The sequence below is a fragment of the Mustela putorius genome, unplaced genomic scaffold, assembly GCF_011764305.1.
Source record: "Mustela putorius furo isolate JIRA1106 unplaced genomic scaffold, ASM1176430v1.1 tig00537227_pilon_pilon_pilon, whole genome shotgun sequence".
NCBI classification, from domain to species: Eukaryota; Metazoa; Chordata; class Mammalia; order Carnivora; family Mustelidae; genus Mustela; species Mustela putorius.
Genome location: NW_025422368.1, coordinates 544,786 through 564,820, shown reverse-complemented (window position 1 = coordinate 564,820; position 20,035 = coordinate 544,786). Strand labels below are relative to the sequence as shown.

Here is a 20,035-nt window from a genome sequence, read left to right as displayed (position 1 = left end):
ATTCTGGCTCATTTTTTTTTTATATAGAGATAATTTTTTAACCTATTTACCGTCACAGTGAGATGTCAGTGAGATGTCCAGTACCTCAAATTCCATAACCTTCTAACCTGAACTTTTTGATGCATACACCTGTGTTTTCCTTTTGCATTTCTATTTTTAAATTTCTTTTTTTTTTAAATTTTAGTTTAGTTTAGTTTATTCCTTTTTAAAAATTTTCTAATATTCATATAGAGTTAAACTTCAAGGTGATCCCCTTTCCCCAATCAATGCCACCCCCATAGGTAAACCAATACCTAATCCCCCTTTATCTTAGGAAAGTTGAGTCCTTTAACAAAGATATCAAGATACATCCAGGAAGAATCAAAACAATCTTCCTCACCCACACTGTGAATTTACAACCACTCTCCCAACTTTTTCTTCCACCAATATTTCTGTGTTTTTGTGTCTGTCCTATTAGTATATAAATATTATTCTCGGGGGTTCTTTTTGACGAGGTTCTTCCTTTATTTGCATATATATGCATATATATACATATATATATAATTTTTTCTCTTGTCATATACTTTTATCAGTGTTTTTGTTTGTATACTTCATAAATCTTACCTTGGGGCTCATTTGGGCTAAACCTTCTCATTTGGGCTAAACCTTCTCTTTTATCTCACCTTTCATTCCTGTCTCTCTCCCTCTCTCTTTTTTTCTTTTCCTTTTCTTTTTCTTCTCATTTGGGTGGGGAACCCTGATTGCTCAGAAGCATTCCAGGGTGCACCTTGACTGCAGCACGGTCAATACATCCAGCTACACCCGTTCAGCCATCTCTCACCAAAATGACTAGGAGGAGGAATGCCCAACAGAAGAAAAATACAGAGGATGGGCCTTCTGCAACAGAGCTAATGGCTATCAACATAGACAATATGTCGGAAAGAGAATTCAGGCTAACAATTATCCAAGCAATAGCTAGGTTGGAGAAAGCCATGGGTGACCAAATGGAATTGATTAGGGCTGAACTGAAAACGACCAGAGATCATGTTTTCAATATTAGGGAAGAGCTGAAAGCTACCAGGGATGAGCTTCATAATGCTCTCAATGAGTTCCAATCTAATCTAAATTCTCTCAATGCTAGAGTAACTGAGACAGAAGACAGAATTAGTGATCTGGAGGACAAACAGATAGAGAGAAAGGATCAGAAGGAAGCCTGTAACAAACAGCTTAGAAGCCACGAAAACAGAATCAGGGAAATAAATGATGCCATGGAACGTTCCAACATCAGAATTATTGGAATCCCTGAAGGGGAGGAGAAAGAAAGAAGTCTCGAAGATATAGTGGAACAAGTTCTTCATGAAAATTTTCAGAATCTCGTGATTGGAACCAACATTCATGTACTAGAGGCCGAAAGGTTTCCCCCCAAGATTACAGATTCTCAAAAGTCCTCGAGACACCTAATAGTAAGAATGGAGAATTATAATTGTAGGCAGAAAATCTTGAAAGAAGCTAGGACAAAGAAGATCCTTACATACATAGGAAAGCCCATCAGAATAACATCAGACCTGTCCACAGAGAACTGGCAAGGCAGAAAGGGCTGGCAAGATATATCCAGGGCACTGTGTGAAAAGAACATGCAGCCAAGAATACTTTATCCAGCAAGACTGATATTCAAAATGGATGGAGAGATAAAGAGTTTCCTGTACCAGCAAGACTTAAAAGACTATGCAACCACCAAGCCGACACTAAAAGAAATATTAAGGGGGGTTGTATAAAAGAGGTAAAAGCCCAAGAATACCATTGAACAGAAATATAGAGTGGAACCTGGGTGGCTCAGTGGGTTGAGTCTCTGCCTTCGGCTCAGGTCATGATCTCAGGGTCCTGGGATCGAGCCCTGCATCAGGCTCTCTGCTCATCGGGGAGCCTGCTTCCCCATCTCTCTCTGCCTGCTTCTCTACCTGCTTATGATCTCTCCCTCTCTCTCTGTCAAATAAATAAAAATCTTAAAAAAAAAGAAGTATAGAGACAAGCTACAGAAAGAAAGACTTCAAAGGTAACACGATGTCAATAAAAACGTATCTATCAATAATCACTCTCAATGTGAATGGCCTAAATGTACCCATAAAATGGCACATGGTTGCAGACTGGATAAAACGACAGGACCCATCCATATGTTGTTTACAAGAGACCCATTTTGAACCTAAAGATACACCCAGACTGAAAGTGAAGGGATGGAGAAGCATCTTTCATGCCATTGGGCCTCAAAAGAAGGCTGGGGTAGTGACTCTCATATCAGACAAATTCGATTTTAAACTAAAGACTGTTGTCAGAGATAGAGAAGAACACTACATCATTCTTTTTTTTTTTTTTTTTTTTTTTTTTTTTTTTTTTTTTTTTTTTTTTTTTTTTTTTTTTTTTTTTTTTTTTTTTTTTTTTTTACACTACATCATTCTTAAAGGACTATCCACCAAGATGATGTAACAATTGTAAATATCTATGCCACCAATATGGGAGCAGCCAATTACCAGGAAAACTGTTATTCAAGATAAAAACTCATACTGATATGAATACACTAATCGTTGGAGATCTTAATATGCCTCCCTCAGAAATAGACAGATCATGGAAGCAGAAAATCAATAAAGAAACAAGAGCATTGAATGACACATTGGGCCAGATGGACCTCACAGATATATACAGAACATTACACCCTAAAACAACAGAATACTCATTCTTCTCAGGTGCACATGGAACCTTCTCAAGAATAGACCACATACTGGGTCACAAATCAGGACTCAACCTATACCAAAAGACTGAGATTATTCCCTGCATATTCTCAGATCACAATGCTTTGAAACTGGAGCTCAATCACAAGGAAAAGTTCCGAAGGAACTCAAACACATGGAAGCTAAGGACCACCTGGTTGATGCTTGGATCAACCAGGAGATCAAAGAAGAGCTGAAACAATTCATGGAAACCAATGAGAATGAAGACACTTTGATCCAAAACCTATGGGATAGAGCAAAGGCGGTCCTAAGGGGGAAATACATAGCCATCCAAGCCTCCCTCAAAAAAACTGAAAAATCCAGAACACACCAGCTGTCTCTACACCTAAAGAACTGGAGAAACAACAACAAATAAAACCAACTCCACACATAAGAAGGGAAATAATAAAGATTAGAGCTTAGATTGATGAGGTAGAAACCAGAGATACAGTAGAATGTATCAATGAAACTAGAAGCTGTTTTTTTGAAAGAATCAGTAAGATCAATAAAACATTGGCCACACTAATCCAAAAGAAAAGAGAGAAAGCTCAAATTCATAAAATTATGAATGAAAAGGGAGAAATCACAGCGAACAGCAAGGGAGTTGAAACAATCCTCAGATGTTATTATCAACAGTTATATACCAGTAAGCTAAGCAACATATGAAATGGATGCATTCCCGGAAAACTATAAACTACCTAAATTGAACCAGGAAGAAACTGACACCCTGAATAGACCAATATCTAGTAACGAGATTGAAGCAGTGTTCAAAAACCTCCCAAAAAACGGGAGCCCAGGACCTGATGGATTCCCTGAGGAATTCTACCAAACTGTCAAAGAACAAATAACACCTATTCTCCTGAAGTTGTTTCAAAAAATTGAAGCAGAAGGAAAACTTCCAGACTCTTTCTATGAAGCCAGCATTACCGTGATCCCCAAACCAGGCAAAGACACTAACAAAAAGGAGAATTTCAAAACAATATCACTGATGAATATGGGTGCTAAGATTTTCAACAAGATCCTAGCAAACAGGATCCAACAGCACATTAAAAAGATTTCCAACATGACCAGGTGGGATTCACCCCTGGGCTACAAGGATGGTTCAACATTTGCAAATCAATCAATGTGATAGAACAAATTAATAAGAGAAGAGAGAAGAACCACATGGTCCTCTCAATTGATGCAGAAAAAGCATTTGACAAAATCCAGCATCCGTTCCTGATTAAAATGCTTCAAAGTATAGGGATAGAGGGAAAATGCCTGAACTTCATCAATCCTATCTATGAAAGACCCACAACAAATACCATCCTCAATGGGAAAAAGCTTGCAACCTTCCCATTGAGAATCAGGAACATGACAAGGATGCCCATTCTCACCACTCTTGTTCAACATATTATTAGAAGTCCTAGCAACAGCAATCAGACAACAAAGAGAAAGAAAAGGTATCCAAACTGGCAATGAAGAAGCCAAACTCTCTCTCTTTGCAGATAACATGATTCTTTATATGGAAAACCCAAAAGACTCCACCCCCAAACTACTAGAACTCATACAGCAATTCAGCAACGTGGCAGGATACATAGTCAATGTACAGAAATCAGTGGCTTTCTTATACACTAATAATGAAAATACAAAATGGAAATTAGAGAATCGATTCCATTTACTATAGCACCAGGAACTATAAGATACCTGGGAATAAACATAACCAAAGAGGAAAAGGATCTGTACTCGAGGAACTACAGAACACTCATGAAGAAATTGAAGAAGACACAAAAAGATGGAAAACCATTCCATGCTCTTGGATTGGAAGAATAAACATTGTTAAAATGTCTATACTGCCTAGAGCAATCTATACTTTTAATGCCATTCTGTTAAAAATTCCACCACTATTCTTCAAAGAGCTGGAGCAAATAATCCAGAAATTTGTATGGAATCAGAAGAGACCCCGAAATGCTAAGGAAATGTTGAAAAACAAAAATAAAACACGGGGCATCACGCTACCTGTTTTCAAGCTTTACTACAAAACAGTGATCACCAAGAGAGCATGGTACTGGCATAAAAACAGAGGCATAGACTAGTGCAACAGAGTAGATAGCCCAGATATGGTCCCTCAACTCTGTGGTCAAATAATTTTCGAAAAAACAGGAAAAAAATATACAATGGAAAAAAAGACAGTCTCTTCAATAAATGGGGCTGGGAAAACTGGAAAGCTATATGTAGAAGAATGAAACTCAACCATTCTCTTACACCGTACACAAAGATAAACTCAAAATGGATAAAAGACCTCAATGTGAGACAGGAATCCATCAGAATCCTAGAGGAGAACATAGGCAGTAATCTCTTCGATATCAGCCACAGCAACTTCTTTCAAGATATGTCTCCAAAGGCAAAGGAAACAAAAGCGAAAATAAACTTTTGGGACTTTATCAAAATCAAAAGCTTCTGCACAGCAAAAGAAACAGTCAACAAAACAAAGAGGCAACCCAGGGAATGGGGGAAGATATTTTCAAATGACAGTACAAAAGGTTGTTATCCAGGATCTATAAAGAACTCCTCAAACTCAACACGCACAAAACAGACAATCATATCAAAAAATGGGCAGAAGATATGAACAGACAATTCTCCAATGAAGACACAGAAATGGCTATCAGACGCATGAAAAAATGTTCATCATCACTAGCCCTCAGGGAGATTCAAATTAAAACCGCATTGAGATATCACTTTACACCAGTTAGAATGGCCAAAATCAGCAAGACAGGAAACAACATGTGTTGGAAGGGACGTGGAGAAAGGGGAACCCTCTTGCACTGTTGGTGGGAATGCAAGTTGGTGCAGCCTCTTTGGAGAACAGTGTGGAGATTCCTCAAGAAATTAAAAATAGCACTTCCCTATGACCCTGCAATTGCACTCCTGGGTATTTACCCCAAAGATACAGATGTAGTGAAAATAAGGGCCATCTGTACCCCAATGTTTATAGCAGCAATGGCCACGGTCGTCAAACTGTGTAAAGAACCAAGATGCCCTTCAATAGACGAATGGATAAGGAAGATGTGATCCATAAAAACTATGGAATATTATGCCTCCATCAGAACGGACTATTACCCAACTTTTGTATCAACATGGATGGGACTGGAAGAGATTATGCTGAGTGAAATAAGTCAAGCAGAGAGAGAGTCAATTATCATATGGTTTCACTTATTTGTGGAGCATAACAAATAGCATGGAGGACATGGGGAGATAGAGAGGAGAAGGGAGTTGGGGGAATATGGAAGGGGAGGTGAACCATGAGAGAATATGGACTCTGAAAAACTATCTGAGGGTTTTGAAGGGGCAGGGGATGCGAGGTCAGGGTACCAGTGGTGGGTATTATAGAGGTCATGGATTGCATGGAGGACTGGGTGTGATGCAAAAATAATGAATACTGTTATGCTGAAAATAAATAAAATATTAAAACAAAACAAAACAAAAACAAAATAAAATTAGTGTTAGGTAGACTCTGGTCTTTTTCTGGAAATCTCAAATGTCATTTCCTAAATTTTAGAATACATTTCTTATCATGAAGGCTTCCTTTTCCCCAAAAGTAGCATAATTGCAATATTAAGATTATCTAACAAATTTCTACTCATTTCTTTCCATTGGTTTGTTATAATGTGACATTTTTAGTTTCAGATGCCATCTTTTTAAATTTTATTTACCTTGATTATTTTTATATTTCATTTATGATACTATTTAATAAAAGCTAAATTAAGTTGTCCACTGTGATTGGAATACTTGAAAAATTCTCTTCTTAATAAGTGTCTCATTGCTTGTTTTCCAGTCTGAACTTAGAAAGCATCAGCCTTTGCCTACATTTAGCTATTATTGCCATCACTACATTTTTACTTCACATTTTCTCCACAGCCTTCTCACTGGTCTGTAACCCACCCATCCATTAATTCTATTGTTTCAAACTCCACCTTTCCAGAGTCATGAGCCATCTTTGGGGTTTTGTTTGTTTGTTTGTTTTGTCATTTTAATATATTTCAGCAATACTGGGCACAATTGAATGCTGCTTTCTATTTGATACCATTTATTTGCCGTGGTTAAAGGAAACATTATTTTATGGACTTCTCTGAGCATATTGGCAATTCTTCCTCATTTTTACTTCTGCTGTTTTTTCCTATGATTGATTCCTAAATAGCAGGAGCCCCAGTTCTCCAAAGTCCATCTGAGCCCCTTCTCTTCATTGTGTTTGTATTCTATTCACTTTCCCTAATGAGACATCACACTGAATTCCAAATTTTGTGAGTGTGTGTGTGTATGTGTGTGTGTGTGTAGACCTGTGTCATTAGAGAGCAAAAATAGCCAGGGTTTGGGAAGCTGTGGTCGTTGAGAAAATTATACTGACTGAGGAGATGTCATACATTCTATAATTTTCCCATTACCTTCTTGCTCTTTCTTATATAATGAATGGCAAATTTCCCAGCAGAAAATGGAAGGCAGGCATTCTCACATGAGGCTAGAGAGAAATAAATTGGAATCCACATCTGTCAATGCCAACCAGGGCTTATGTTGGATAGAAAAGATCTTGTATAAAAAGGAATTGAAGATGAATGAGCCTGACTTTTTTTTTATTAACATCTAAATGTATTACTTGTTTCAGGGGTACAGGTCTCTGATTCATCAGTCTTACACAATCCACTGCACTCACCAATGCACACACCCACCCTAAGGTCCATCCCCCAGCCAATGCATCACTCTACCCCCTCCCCTCCAGCAACCCTCAGCTTGTTTCCTGAGATTAAGAGACTGGTAAGGTTTGTCTGCCTCTATATTTCATCTTGTTTCATTTTTCTCTCCCTTCCCCCATGACCCTCTGTCTTGTTTCTCAAATGCCTCATATCAGTGAGATCATATGATAATTGTCTTTTTCTAGTTGACTTATTTCACTTAGCATAATAGCCTCTAGTTCCATCCACGTCCTTGCAAATGACAACATTTTGTTTTTTGATGGCTGCTTAATATTCCATTATCACCTCTTCTTTATCCACTCATCTGTTAGTGGACATCTAGACTCTTTCCATAGTTTGAACCTGACATTTTGTAGTGTTTTTTCTCTAATCACATTTGATAAATCCTAAGTGGCAAGCAATAGCAGCCTGAGACCATGAATACAAAGCCACAGATAACTGAAGAAGAATCCAAAAAGAAATTCCTGCTGTCTCCTAATCTCTGCAGACAAATATTTGATATTTATGATTTGCCAGTATGGAGGGGCCTGGGTCAATACCACTGAAATCTTACACCTAAGAATAAGCAGAATGAATTTACCATTTCTCAAAAAGTATGGAACAGAGATTAGAATAATCTCATTCCTTGTTTTGGTCAAGGTTGTCTGCTTTAAACGCGTGTCAGAATGAATAAAATCCTCCTTGTAGGAATCAAACATCATCCATGCCAATAACATTTGAATATGGTTTTGAGTATACAATAAAAAATTCACAACCTTATCAGAGGGAAGTTCAAATGTCCAAAACCATGAAGGTAAAAGAAATAGAAAGAGACATGAGAAGATCTACATATATCTAGCACACAGTCTGTAAAATAACTAGAACTAATACTTCCCTTGAAGAGCTAACAAATTCACAACTTAAATAATTGGTATTGCGTGTTTAAGAAATGCTTATGCAGCAATCTATAGATTCAATCTCTATGAAAATGAAATCCTTATCAAAATACCAATAGTTTTTTAACAGATTAGAACAAATAATCCTAAAATTTCTATACAATCACAAAAAACTCCAAAAAGCTAAACCAGTCTTCAAAAAGAAGAACAAAGTTGGAGTTACCACAAATCCAGATTTTGAGATAAACTACAAAGCTACAGGAATCATAACAGCATGATATAGTCACAAAAATAGACATGCAGGTCAACAGAACCTGGTAAAGAGCTTAGAAGTACATCCACAGATACATAGATATAAGAAAAAATTTTGATAATAAGGATTTGGTAGAATATAAGAAAGACAAATATCACAATGATTTAAACAAAAATACTGTACTTTTATCCCATTTAAATGTTCAGGCTGGTATGTTGAAACTCCTCCATGAAGTCACTGTGTTTCTAAGGTGGAAGGACCTGCAATGGTGTCGAGAACCTGAATGTGCTCTCTCTTGTTGAATGGTTGAATGTTGAATGGTCAGTGTATTCCTAGTGTGATTGATTATCCTCATGACTTTAAACAGCTTGTATCCCATCTGCATTGCAACAGTGAGAGGGGGTAGAAAGCAAGAGGAGGGCAAACTTCTTTTATCAAAGGATAATCCATAGAAATTGCACATCTTCACTTACATCGGTTGTTTATGATTTAGTCACATGGCCACAACAAGTTGCAAGGAAGACTAGCTACAGACAGAGATAAATTTTCCATTAACACAGAGGGAGTGGAGAATGCTTGGGTATTAAGAAATATCACTTTAAGATCCACTAGATCAGGGGCACGTGGGTGGCTCAGTGGGTTAAATCCTCTGCCTTTGGCTCAGGTCATGGTCCCAGCATCCTGGGATTGAGCCCTGCATTGGGCTCTCTGCTCAGCAGGGAGCCTGCTTCCTCCTCTCTCTCTGCCTGCCTCTCTGCCTACTTGTGATCTCTGTCTGTCAAATAAATAAATAAAATCTTAAAAAAAAATCCACTAGATCATATCACAAAGATTATCTGGAAAAAGACACCTTTCAGAAAAGACACTGAGGTTATGTATAAAAAGAAACCTTAGGTGTATCTACAGGGTTAATGGTGGTATATTTAACTTGAGGCAGTGTTTTCTATGACAGGTTAGTAAATTCTCCAACTAATATTATCACTTTTCATTACCAACAGAAATACATTTTTTCCTGCTTTTAAATCCTTATCTATATTTCAAAACATGACTATGCAGAAGAACAATAATATAATACAGGGAAGTCTAAACTGAATTCTCAGGAGACATAGTTAAAAGTAGTTTTTCAGGGTGCCAGGTTGCCTGGGTGCCTCAGTAGGTTGAACAACTGACTTCTGATTTCAGATCAGGTCATGATCTCAGGGATGTGAGATCAAGTTCCACATCTGGCTCACACTGGAGTCTGCTTGTCCCTTTCCCTCTGCTCCTCTCTCCTGCCTGTACTCTCTCTCTCAGTCTCTCTTTCTCAAATAAATAATTTTTTTAAAGCAGGTGTTTTAAAATATATTTTTAAATTTTTATTTTTATTAAGATTTTATTCATTTATTTGACGAGAAAGGGAGACAGTGAGAGAGGGAACACAAAGAGGGGGTGTTCAAGAGGGAGAAACACGCTTCCCGCTGAGCAGGAAGCCCAGTGCAGAGCTGGGATCATGACCTGAGCCAGAGGCAGACACTTAATGACTGAGGCACCCAGGTGCCCCAATATTTGGTAGTTGGGAAGAATTTTGTAATAAAATATAAATATGTGATCCCTTGGGAATGGTGTTCTTGGATCTCATATCCTCCTGAGAATTCTTCAGTCATCTTTAGATATTTTTCTTCAGGGCCCAGAAAGCATAAATATTCAATGGGATCAAATGTTCACTAATTTATATGGCATTGAGGATAATAAATGGAAAAGAATTCAATGCAAAAATAAGTAAATTGTAACAATGGGAAAATTTAATATACTACCCTAAATACCTACCAAAAACAAAACAAAACAAAACACAGCTAATGAAATCATTTACAAAGTTATCTTAAATACATATGAAAAAACTATCATAGATTGTGAGCTAGAGGGAGACCCATTTAGAGAGGAATGGAATGTCAATGTAGTCAGTTCAGTATGATGACAAAAGATTTAAAAATTGGAGCAGAGATCGTTTTATCTGAATAAATCTGTGTATATGTCTGCTTTTGAAAAGGTGTTTGAGTTTTTAGGTCTTTGTCAGAATGATTAAAGGCTCAAAAAAAATGAAAAGAAGAAGTATGTCTAAAATTTATTTTATTCATTTATTTTTAAAAGATTTTATTTATTTGACAGAGAGAGACACAGCAAGAGAGGGAACACAAGCTGGGAGAGTAGGAGAGGGAGAAGCATGCTTCCCACTGAGCAGGGAGCCCAATGTGGGGCTCAAATCCAGGACCCTGGGATCATGACCTGAGCTGAAGGCAGATGCTTAAGGACTGAGCCACCCAGGCACCACTGGTATGTCTAAAATTTAAAAATCATATTTCCTGTTAGCTATGTTTAATCCATGTTGTCCTGTTTTTACCATTAAAGTATTTAAATTTTCTAAACTTTTAAATTTTTATTGTGGGGAAAATGATGACAGAAGACAGAATACAGTGAAAATTTGGTATTGAAAATTGTTTTTAAATGTCACAAATATTCACAGTATCTAATGCAACTAAACATCATTGTACACATCATACACATTGTCTTCTAATGGTTTTGCAATATGAGCTTTGTTAATTTTTGCACAGTGTGTGTTGGGGATAGCTGGTGTGTTTAAAGGTTAAAGTTGGACAAAGAAATAATTTGACATAGTAAAATTCTGTTTTATGTGTTATAGGTATATGTATACCTATAGTTGTTGCCATTGGGATATTTTGTGTAAATGAAGAAAAATTTATAATAGATCGCTTCACAATTATGTGAATGTAAAATGAATGTCCAGGAAAAATAATAGTCCTTTCTTTTTCTTTTACATTAGTAAGATGATTTTAATAGCAGATCTCATTTTTTTTAAATCTTAGAATTCTCCTGTAAATGCCTCTAGATATAATTGGAAGCAACTTTTATTTGTCCTTATATATTTATTTTTATTTATATATATATGACTTTTATTTTTTAAAAGATTTTATTAATTTCTGAGAGAGAAAGAAAGAGAGAGTGCATGTGAGAGAGAGAGAACATGAGCGGTAGGGAGGGTCAGAGGCAAAGGGAAAAGCAGACTCTGTTGCTGAGCTGGGAGCCTAATGCAGGGCTCAATCCCAGGACCCTAGGATCATGATCCAAGCCAAATGAAGATGCTTAACTAACTGAGCCACCCATGTACCCTTCACATACCTTTTGATAATAACATGTTTTGGCGGACCCTAGGTGTCTCAGTCCTTGAGTATCTGCCTTTAGCTCAGGTCCTGATCCCAGTGTCCTGGGATCCAGACCCGTAATAGGCTCCCTATTCGGCGGGGAGCCTCTTTCTCCCTCTTGAGCTCCCACGTGGTTGTGTTCCCTCACTCACTATCTCCAACATAAATAAATAAACTCTTTAAAAATTATAATTTATGTTTTTGAGATTGAAAATAATTACTTTGGTATTAAGACATACAGTATTGTCTTATCTAGTGCCCAAAGCCAACCTTAATTATTTTATTGTGCTTCATGATGAAGACACCAGGGAAGGAAATATTCCTTAGAGATAAAAATATATTTTTTTTGAGAAATACACTATAATATGTCCTATAGTTACTTGCACAAAATATTTCACTTTTAAGGTGATGACTTGGTTAATATACTCCTTCAAATTTAAACCTGATTTCCAACTGACTAGCATAGAAAATCTGAAAATTCAATTGTCTCAATGTATGCCAGGTGTTGAAAATAGTATCCTACAGTTAATATTTCTTTAATTATGAATTAGCTGAGTGTCATTAGGATAGGGAAATATATGCTTCCTAAAACTGGTGTCACCACTGTTCTGAGATCCAATATGTGCTTGAAATGTGCTAAATATTCTCACTCCTCCTCTCCCTTAGGCCATGCTGATCTCAAAATTGTTCAAGTTTTCAGTCTGTATTTTAGACAAAGAATAAAATGGTAAGTGTAAAGCACAAAAGCATATGGGGAAGAATTTTATTGGTGAACATTTTTTCCTTAAAATTTTTACTTACTAAGTTACATATTTTAGTTACCAATTTATGTATTTTATATTAAAAAGATTTGTCTTAGTAATTTGCCTATTTTAAATCTTCTGCTATTTTTTTTTTCAAACTCATTATCCTGTCTCTTTAAATCCTTCTTACCTTCTAGGTTTCTGTAAAGTCTTGTCTTTATCTCCCTCTTTTCTTTATCTCTAACATCTCAAACAATTTCCTGAACACTAATTTGTATATTTTTTCTGCATCTCTACAATTTATTCTTATCTTCACCTTATTTTACTTGATCTATTCTCAGAATGATAACATGCACAGGAAAACAACTTTTTTGATATACACACTGAAATTACAGGCTGTTCCCACTGATTTTGTTTCAGGATACAAACTGGGAAGGGGGGATATTGAAGAAATGGAAACACTAATAAGGATGGCAAATAAATATATTCCCAATGCCTCAAAGTCACTTATCTGAAATTGTATCTCATTAGCCATGAAAGTAAATGACACAAGAATTAAGCATTTGAGTTGATTTGTTGAAGAAAATGGTAAAGTTATGGTAGCCTTATTTATTAATGAGAGCAAGGTGTCTGTGTATGTGTGTGTTAAATGCAATAAATGGGCAGCTGTACTTTTAATGACAGATACCACTTTGTTTCTAGTATGCAAACCTTTTAATTGAACAATAAACAGCATTCATTCCAATTGTGTAAATTCAAGAGAGGAAAAGCATTTTTCTATGTTTGGTATGTCCCTCTAATTTCCATCAAATTTATTTCCTTAAAAAATCAACAATTTCTATCATCATATAGGTTATTCTCCAGTAGAATTACAAACTGAAGATGAAATTCGGTGTCCAGATACTCTGAAAATGCAAACCTCCTGGCATATCCATCTTCAAAACTTGAACGAGCATTGTGTTACTCTATCTGAAATGTCGCTTGATAACTTTATTTTAGACATTTAAATCACTCTTATTTTTCCACTGGGATTGTCAATTTCTTTCTGTTTTTCTTTTCTGTTTAGAACTGGAAAAGTAGAGGACAGTAATGGGAAACCACACACAAGCGATAGTGTTTATCCTGGCAGGTTTGACTGATGACCCACAATTGAAAGTTGTGTTATTTGTCTTTCTGCTTCTCACCTACTTGCTGAGTGTCACTGGCAATCTGACCATCATCACACTCACCCTGGTGGATACTCACCTCAAGACCCCCATGTATTTTTTCCTTCGGAATTTTTCCTTCCTAGAAATTTCTTATACTACTACATGCATCCCTAAATTGTTGGTTACGATGGCAACTGGAGACAAAACCATTTCCTTTAATTGTTGTATAACTCAAGTGTTTTTTGCCTTCCTTCTTGGTGCATCTGAATTTTACTTGCTGGCTGCTATGTCCTATGACCGCTATGTTGCCATCTGTAAGCCTCTGCATTACACAACCATCATGAACAGTAAGATCTGCATTCAACTTGTCTTCTGTTGTTGGTTTGCTGGTTTTTTTGTCATCTTTCCACCTCTCCTCTTAGGAATAAATCTTGACTTCTGTGCCTCCAACATTGTTGACCATTTCTACTGTGATACAACTCCCCTGCTGCAGATCTCCTGCTCAGACACACAGCTCTTAGAGACAATGGGATACATCTCTGCTTTGGTGACACTCATAGTCACATTGGTGCTGGTGATAATATCATATACCTATATTGCCTTAACAGTTCTAAAAATCCCTTCAACTAATCAGAAGAAAAAAGCTTTTTCAACATGTTCTTCTCACATGATTGTGATATCCCTTTCTTATGGCAGCTGCATCTTCATGTATGTTAAACCATCAGTCAAACAAAGAGTATCTTTTTCCAAGGGAATTGCAGTGCTCAATACTTCCGTGGCTCCTCTTTTGAATCCTTTCATCTATACTTTGAGGAACCAGCAGGTGAAAAAAGCCTTCTTGAACATGATACACAAGATTGTTTCCTTCTCAAGCAAATGAATTCCTGTTGCATTTTATATAAAGAAAATGAACAAAGGAACCCCTAATAATATCAAAATATCTAGTAGTAGCTCCAATACAGTTCCTTCTGGTTTGTTATGGTTTTTTTGCTTTTATGTCTTTGATATTCATCTTTATCTCTCTTAAGCATTATTTGCAGAAAAATCTTTGTTCCAAAGAACTTAATTTTCTTTATGTCCTGCAAGAGATACTTTTTTTTCCCATCACATCCTTTCCCTGTGAGTATCTGAAAGAAATGGAGCTAAGTTTTCAATCTGTCTCTGTTAGATTTGAATTCTAGTCAAGATTATGAAGTATTTTATTTATTTTATATTTAATGTAACATGCAATGTATAAGTTATTACAGCTCTTTATTTGTACCTATTTACACTCTACTTAAAATGATATTTATTTATATCTTTTGAATTACTGTTGAATTACATATTTTTGAACCTATATCTTTTGAATAATTTTGAATTACTTTTATCTTTTGAATTATTGCTACACACTCTATTTAATGAAATGAAAAGATAATTGTGGCAGAGAATAACAATTGTTGATGATCAAATTAGAAAATAGTTTATTTTGAAAAGATTGTGGGGGCATCTGAATGGCTCAGTCAATGAAGCGTCCACCCTTGATTTTGGCACAAGTAATGATCTAATGGGTTGTGAGATCAGGCCCCATGTCACACTCTATTCTTAGTGGGGTGTCTGCTTAAAGATTCTCTCCCTCTGCCCTTACTATCATGCACTCTTGTTCTCTCATTCTCTCTAATATAAGTAAATCTCTAAAAAAGTAAATAAAACTAAAAAAAAAACACGTTGTACATTAGAGTATATTCCATTGAAACTAGTTTAATTTGTGTTAAAGAATTATGAGCAATTACAAATATTTCAGTTAAACCTGACAAATACTATACTAACAATCATAAGAAATTATTGAACATACCTGCCTCATGAAGGGTGGAGCAGCTTAATAATTTCAGCAAATACCTAAGCTTGGTTTGAGAATTATCCTAATATGCACATCAGCTTTGATAATTTCATGAGTACAAATGTGTTGAAAAAATTATAAATTATTAATCACACATATTCTTGTATCATTTTGAAAGATGAAACTAAGGATAGCATTTTTCTCTTTTATTTATCTTTCCTATAATTGTTTCTTCCCATACATGACATAGATTTAGAAAAGTATCATCTCATTTATTGAACTTAATAGCAAATGACAAATAACTAAGTAGATTAATACAGTTAGCAAAAAATATAATGATATAAAATAATAAATGAATGACTGTTTTCTGTGTAGAGTGAAAGTATAGAATAATACTCAGGACTTATAACTTAAATCTGAAAGTATGGCATTGAAAAAACATGACAAAAATCTATGTTAGGGCGCATGAGTGGCTCAGTGGGTTAAAGCCTCTGCCTTTGGCTTTGGTCATGATCCCAGGGTCTTGGGACCAAGCCCCGCATTGGGCTCTCTGCTCAGCGGAGGGCCTGCTTCCTTCTCTCTCTCTGCCTGCCTCCCTGCCTACTTGTGATCTTTCTCTCTGTCAAATGAATAAATAAAAATCTTAAAAAAAAATCTATTGTTGAGGGAAGCTTTTGGAAATGGGTTATAGTTGACACTGATATTTAGAATGTACTTTAGTCATTACTTTTTCTTTAAATCAACAGAAAATATAATTGTAATGGTTTGCATGTCCTGACATTTAAAAATATTCATATAGTATGGAATCAAATAAAAAATAATCAGGTAAATTTCATTTTGGCAAATAGGAACTATATAAGTTTCAAAAGAGAGATTATCTCTCATGATATGATAATAGCTAAGCTGAACTGTTACATGATATAGCTAATATTTTAAGCAGAAAAAAATACTTGATTGTGATCAGATTCTGAAAAAGTGTCTTTCTTTGATTGTCTGCATTTTTAAAAGAATCACCTCATAATAATATTACAGTTTAGTAAGTTTAACTTAATTATTTTTATTTGCATTTTTTATTTCAATTCTAGTTATTTAGCATATATAGTACAATTGGTTTCAAGATAGAGTTTAGTGATCCATCACTTACATGTAAGTGCACTTACAGTGCTCATCACAAGCCCCCTCCTTTTTTTTTTTTTTTTTTAAGATTTTATTTATTTATGTATTTGACAGAGAGAGATGACAAGCAGGCAGAGAGGCAGGCAGAGAGAGAGAAGGAAGCAGGCTTCCTGCTGAGCAGAGAGCCTGATTTGGGGCTCCGTCCCAGGACCCTGGGATCATGACCTGAGCCAAAGACAGTGACTTAACCCACTGAGCCACCCAGGCGTCCCTCCATTCAATTTCTTAACTGAGTCTCAAATGCATCCTGAGGTCTTTTTTTTTTTTTTTTAATTTTTTATTTTTTATAAACATATATTTTTATCCCCAGGGGTACAGGTCTGTGAATCACCAGGTTTACACACTTCACAGCACTCACCAAATCACATACCCTCCCCAATGTCCATAATCCCACCCCCTTCTCCCACAAGCCCCCTCCTTAATACCCATCACCCATTTAGCCCAGCCACCACCAACCTCCCACAGTTTAATCACTTTTATTGGAAAGTTTGGATAAGAGTCATAGATGGTAAATAATCACTCAATGGATATGGAGTTCATTTGGATTAGAAAAACAGAGGAGACTTTTCTGTAAATTTTTATTTTCCTCTTTCTATTTCTAAAGTATAATGTTGAACATGATGGAGAATATCACTCTGCCAAATCCCTACCTAAATGTTTTAATGTATTCCCTCTGTCAAAATTTCCCTTCTTGGAAACCTCACTAATACTGATTTATATTCCTAAATTGTTGATAACTCCTTTGACCAAAGAGTAAACATTTCCCTAGAGTGTTGATACAGCTTAATTATTTTTTCTTCATCTTTTTGGGAGCTTCGGAATTGTGTGTTCATATGTCTTATGACTACTCTTTTGGTCTGCAACCCACGAGTCACTTGATCATTATGCCCAGAAAAATGTGCTACCAACTTGTATCAAGTTGTATTAGTACATGGGAAGTAGACTCATCTCTTAACATACTTTGAGACACAGATCAAAGTTCACATAATAGTATTTGGATATCTAATTGTTTCAGCAGTAAGTGCTGAATACTATGCCATATCCACTGAATCACTAAAGAAAAACTCTCTGAGACAGAAAACAGAAAACAATAGCAAAAACCAATGAAGACAGAAGTCAAATCTTTAGGACATAAATATAATTGATATATCTCTAGTTAGGTTCATCAGGGAAAAATAGAAGACACAAATTTCTGATATTAGGACTATAATATGACTTCACTACAGATCTTGTGGATATTGAAAAAACAATGACATAATATGAACCAGATTTTGGCAAAAATAGATAATTTATATGAAATTGATAAAATAATTGTAAACTGTAAACTTCTAAAGCAGTCATAAGGAATTTATAAATGGAGAACTCTATAATAGCTAAAGTAAATGATTCATATTTAGAAAGGTTTCCCCCCAGCATTCACACACAAACACACACACTCATCTAGGTTTAGATGGCTTCACTTATAAATTATACCAAAAATTTCTAAAAATATCAACTATGCACATATTCTCCAAAAAAACTGGAAGAGAGAATACTCAATTCATTCCTAAGCTATCATTATCATTACACAAAACACAGACAAAGAATTAAAAGAAAAAAATATCTGGGCTCTCTACTCTGTTGCACTGGTCTATGTGTCTGTTTTTATGCCAGTACCGTGCTGTCTTGGTGATCACAGCTTTGTAGTAAAGCTTGAAATCAGGTAGCGTGATGCCCCGTGTTTTATTTCTGTTTTTCAACATTTCCTTAGCATTTCGGGGTCTCCTCTGATTCCATACAAATTTTAGGATTATTTGCTCCAGCTCTTTGAAGAATACCGGTGGAATTTTGATCGGATTGGCATGAAAAGTATAGATTGCTCTAGGCAGTATAGACATTTTAACAATGTTTATTCTTCCAATCCAAGAGCATGGAATGGTCTTCCATCTTTTTGTGTCTTCTTCAATTTCTTTCTTGAGTGTTCTGTAGTTCCTCGAATACAGATCCTTTACCTCTTTGGTTAGGTTTATTCCCAAGTATCCTAGGGTTCCTGGTGCTATAGTAAGTGGAATCAATTCTCTAATTTCCCTTTCTGTACTTTCATTGTTAGTGTATAAGAAAGCCACTGATTTTTGTACATTGACTTTGTATCCTGCCATGTTGCTGAATTGCTGTATGAGTTCTAGTAGTTTGGGGGTGGAGTCTATTGGGTTTTACATATAAAGAATCATGTCATCTGTGAAGAGAGAGAGTTTGACTTCTTCATTGCCAATTTGGATACATTTTATTTCTCTTTGTTGTCTGATTGCTGTTGCTAGGACTTCTAATACTATGTTGAACAATAGTGGTGAGAGTGGGCATCCATGTCGTGTTCCTGATTTCAACGGGATCTCTTCAATAAATGGTGCTGGGAAAACTGGTCAGCTATATGTAGAAGAATGAAACTCAACCATTCTCTTACACTGTACACAAAGATAAACTCGAAATGGATAAAAGACCTCAATGTGAGACAGGAATCCATCAGAATCCTAGAGGAGAACATAGGCAGTAATCTCTTTGATATCAGCCACAGCAACTTCTTTCAAGATATGTCTCCAAAGGCAAAGGAAACAAAAGCGAAAATAAACTTTTGGCACTTTATCAAAATCAAAAGCTTCTGCACAGCAAAAGAAACAGTCAACAAAACAAAGAGGCAACTCACAGAATGGGAGAAGAGATTTGCAAATGACAGTACAGACAAAAAGTTGATATCCAGGATCTATAAAGAACCCTTCAAACTCAACACACACAAAACAGACAATCATAAAAAAATGGGCAGAAGATATGAACAGACACTTCTCCAATGAAGACATAGAAATGGCTATCAGATGCATGAAAAAATGTTCATCATCACTAGTCCTCAGGGATATTCAAATTAAAACCACATTGAAATATCACCTTACACCAGTTAGCATGGCCAAAATTAGCAAGACAGGAAACAACATGTGTTGGAGGGGATGTGGAGAAAGGGGAACCCTCTTGCACTGTTGGTGGGAATGCAAGTTGGTGCAGCCTCTTTGGAGAACAGTGTGGAGATTCCTCAAGAAATTAAAAATAGCACTTCCCTATGACCCTGCAATTGCACTCCTGGGTATTTACCCCAAAGATACAGATGTAGTAAAAAGAAGGACCATCTGTACCCCAAAGTTCATAGCAGCAATGGCCATGGTCACCAAACTGTGGAAAGAACCAAGATGCCCTTCAATAGACGAATGGATAAGGAAATGTGGTACATATTCACTATGGAGTATTATGCCTCCATCAGAAAGGACGAATACCCAACTTTTGTAGCAACATGGATGGGACTGGAAGAGATTATGCTGAGTGAAATAAGTCAAGCA

At 36.1% G+C, this 20,035-nt stretch overlaps 1 protein-coding gene across 1 annotated transcript; it reads left to right on the top strand.

Moving 5' to 3' along the window:
* Window positions 1–13,625: 13,625 nt before the first annotated feature.
* On the top strand, window positions 13,626–14,564 carry LOC101694515 (olfactory receptor 6C74-like). The gene has a single exon (XM_004782427.1). The coding sequence runs from the start codon at window positions 13,626–13,628 to the stop codon at window positions 14,562–14,564; it is 939 nt and encodes a 312-aa protein (XP_004782484.1).
* The last annotated feature ends 5,471 nt before the right edge of the window (window positions 14,565–20,035 follow it).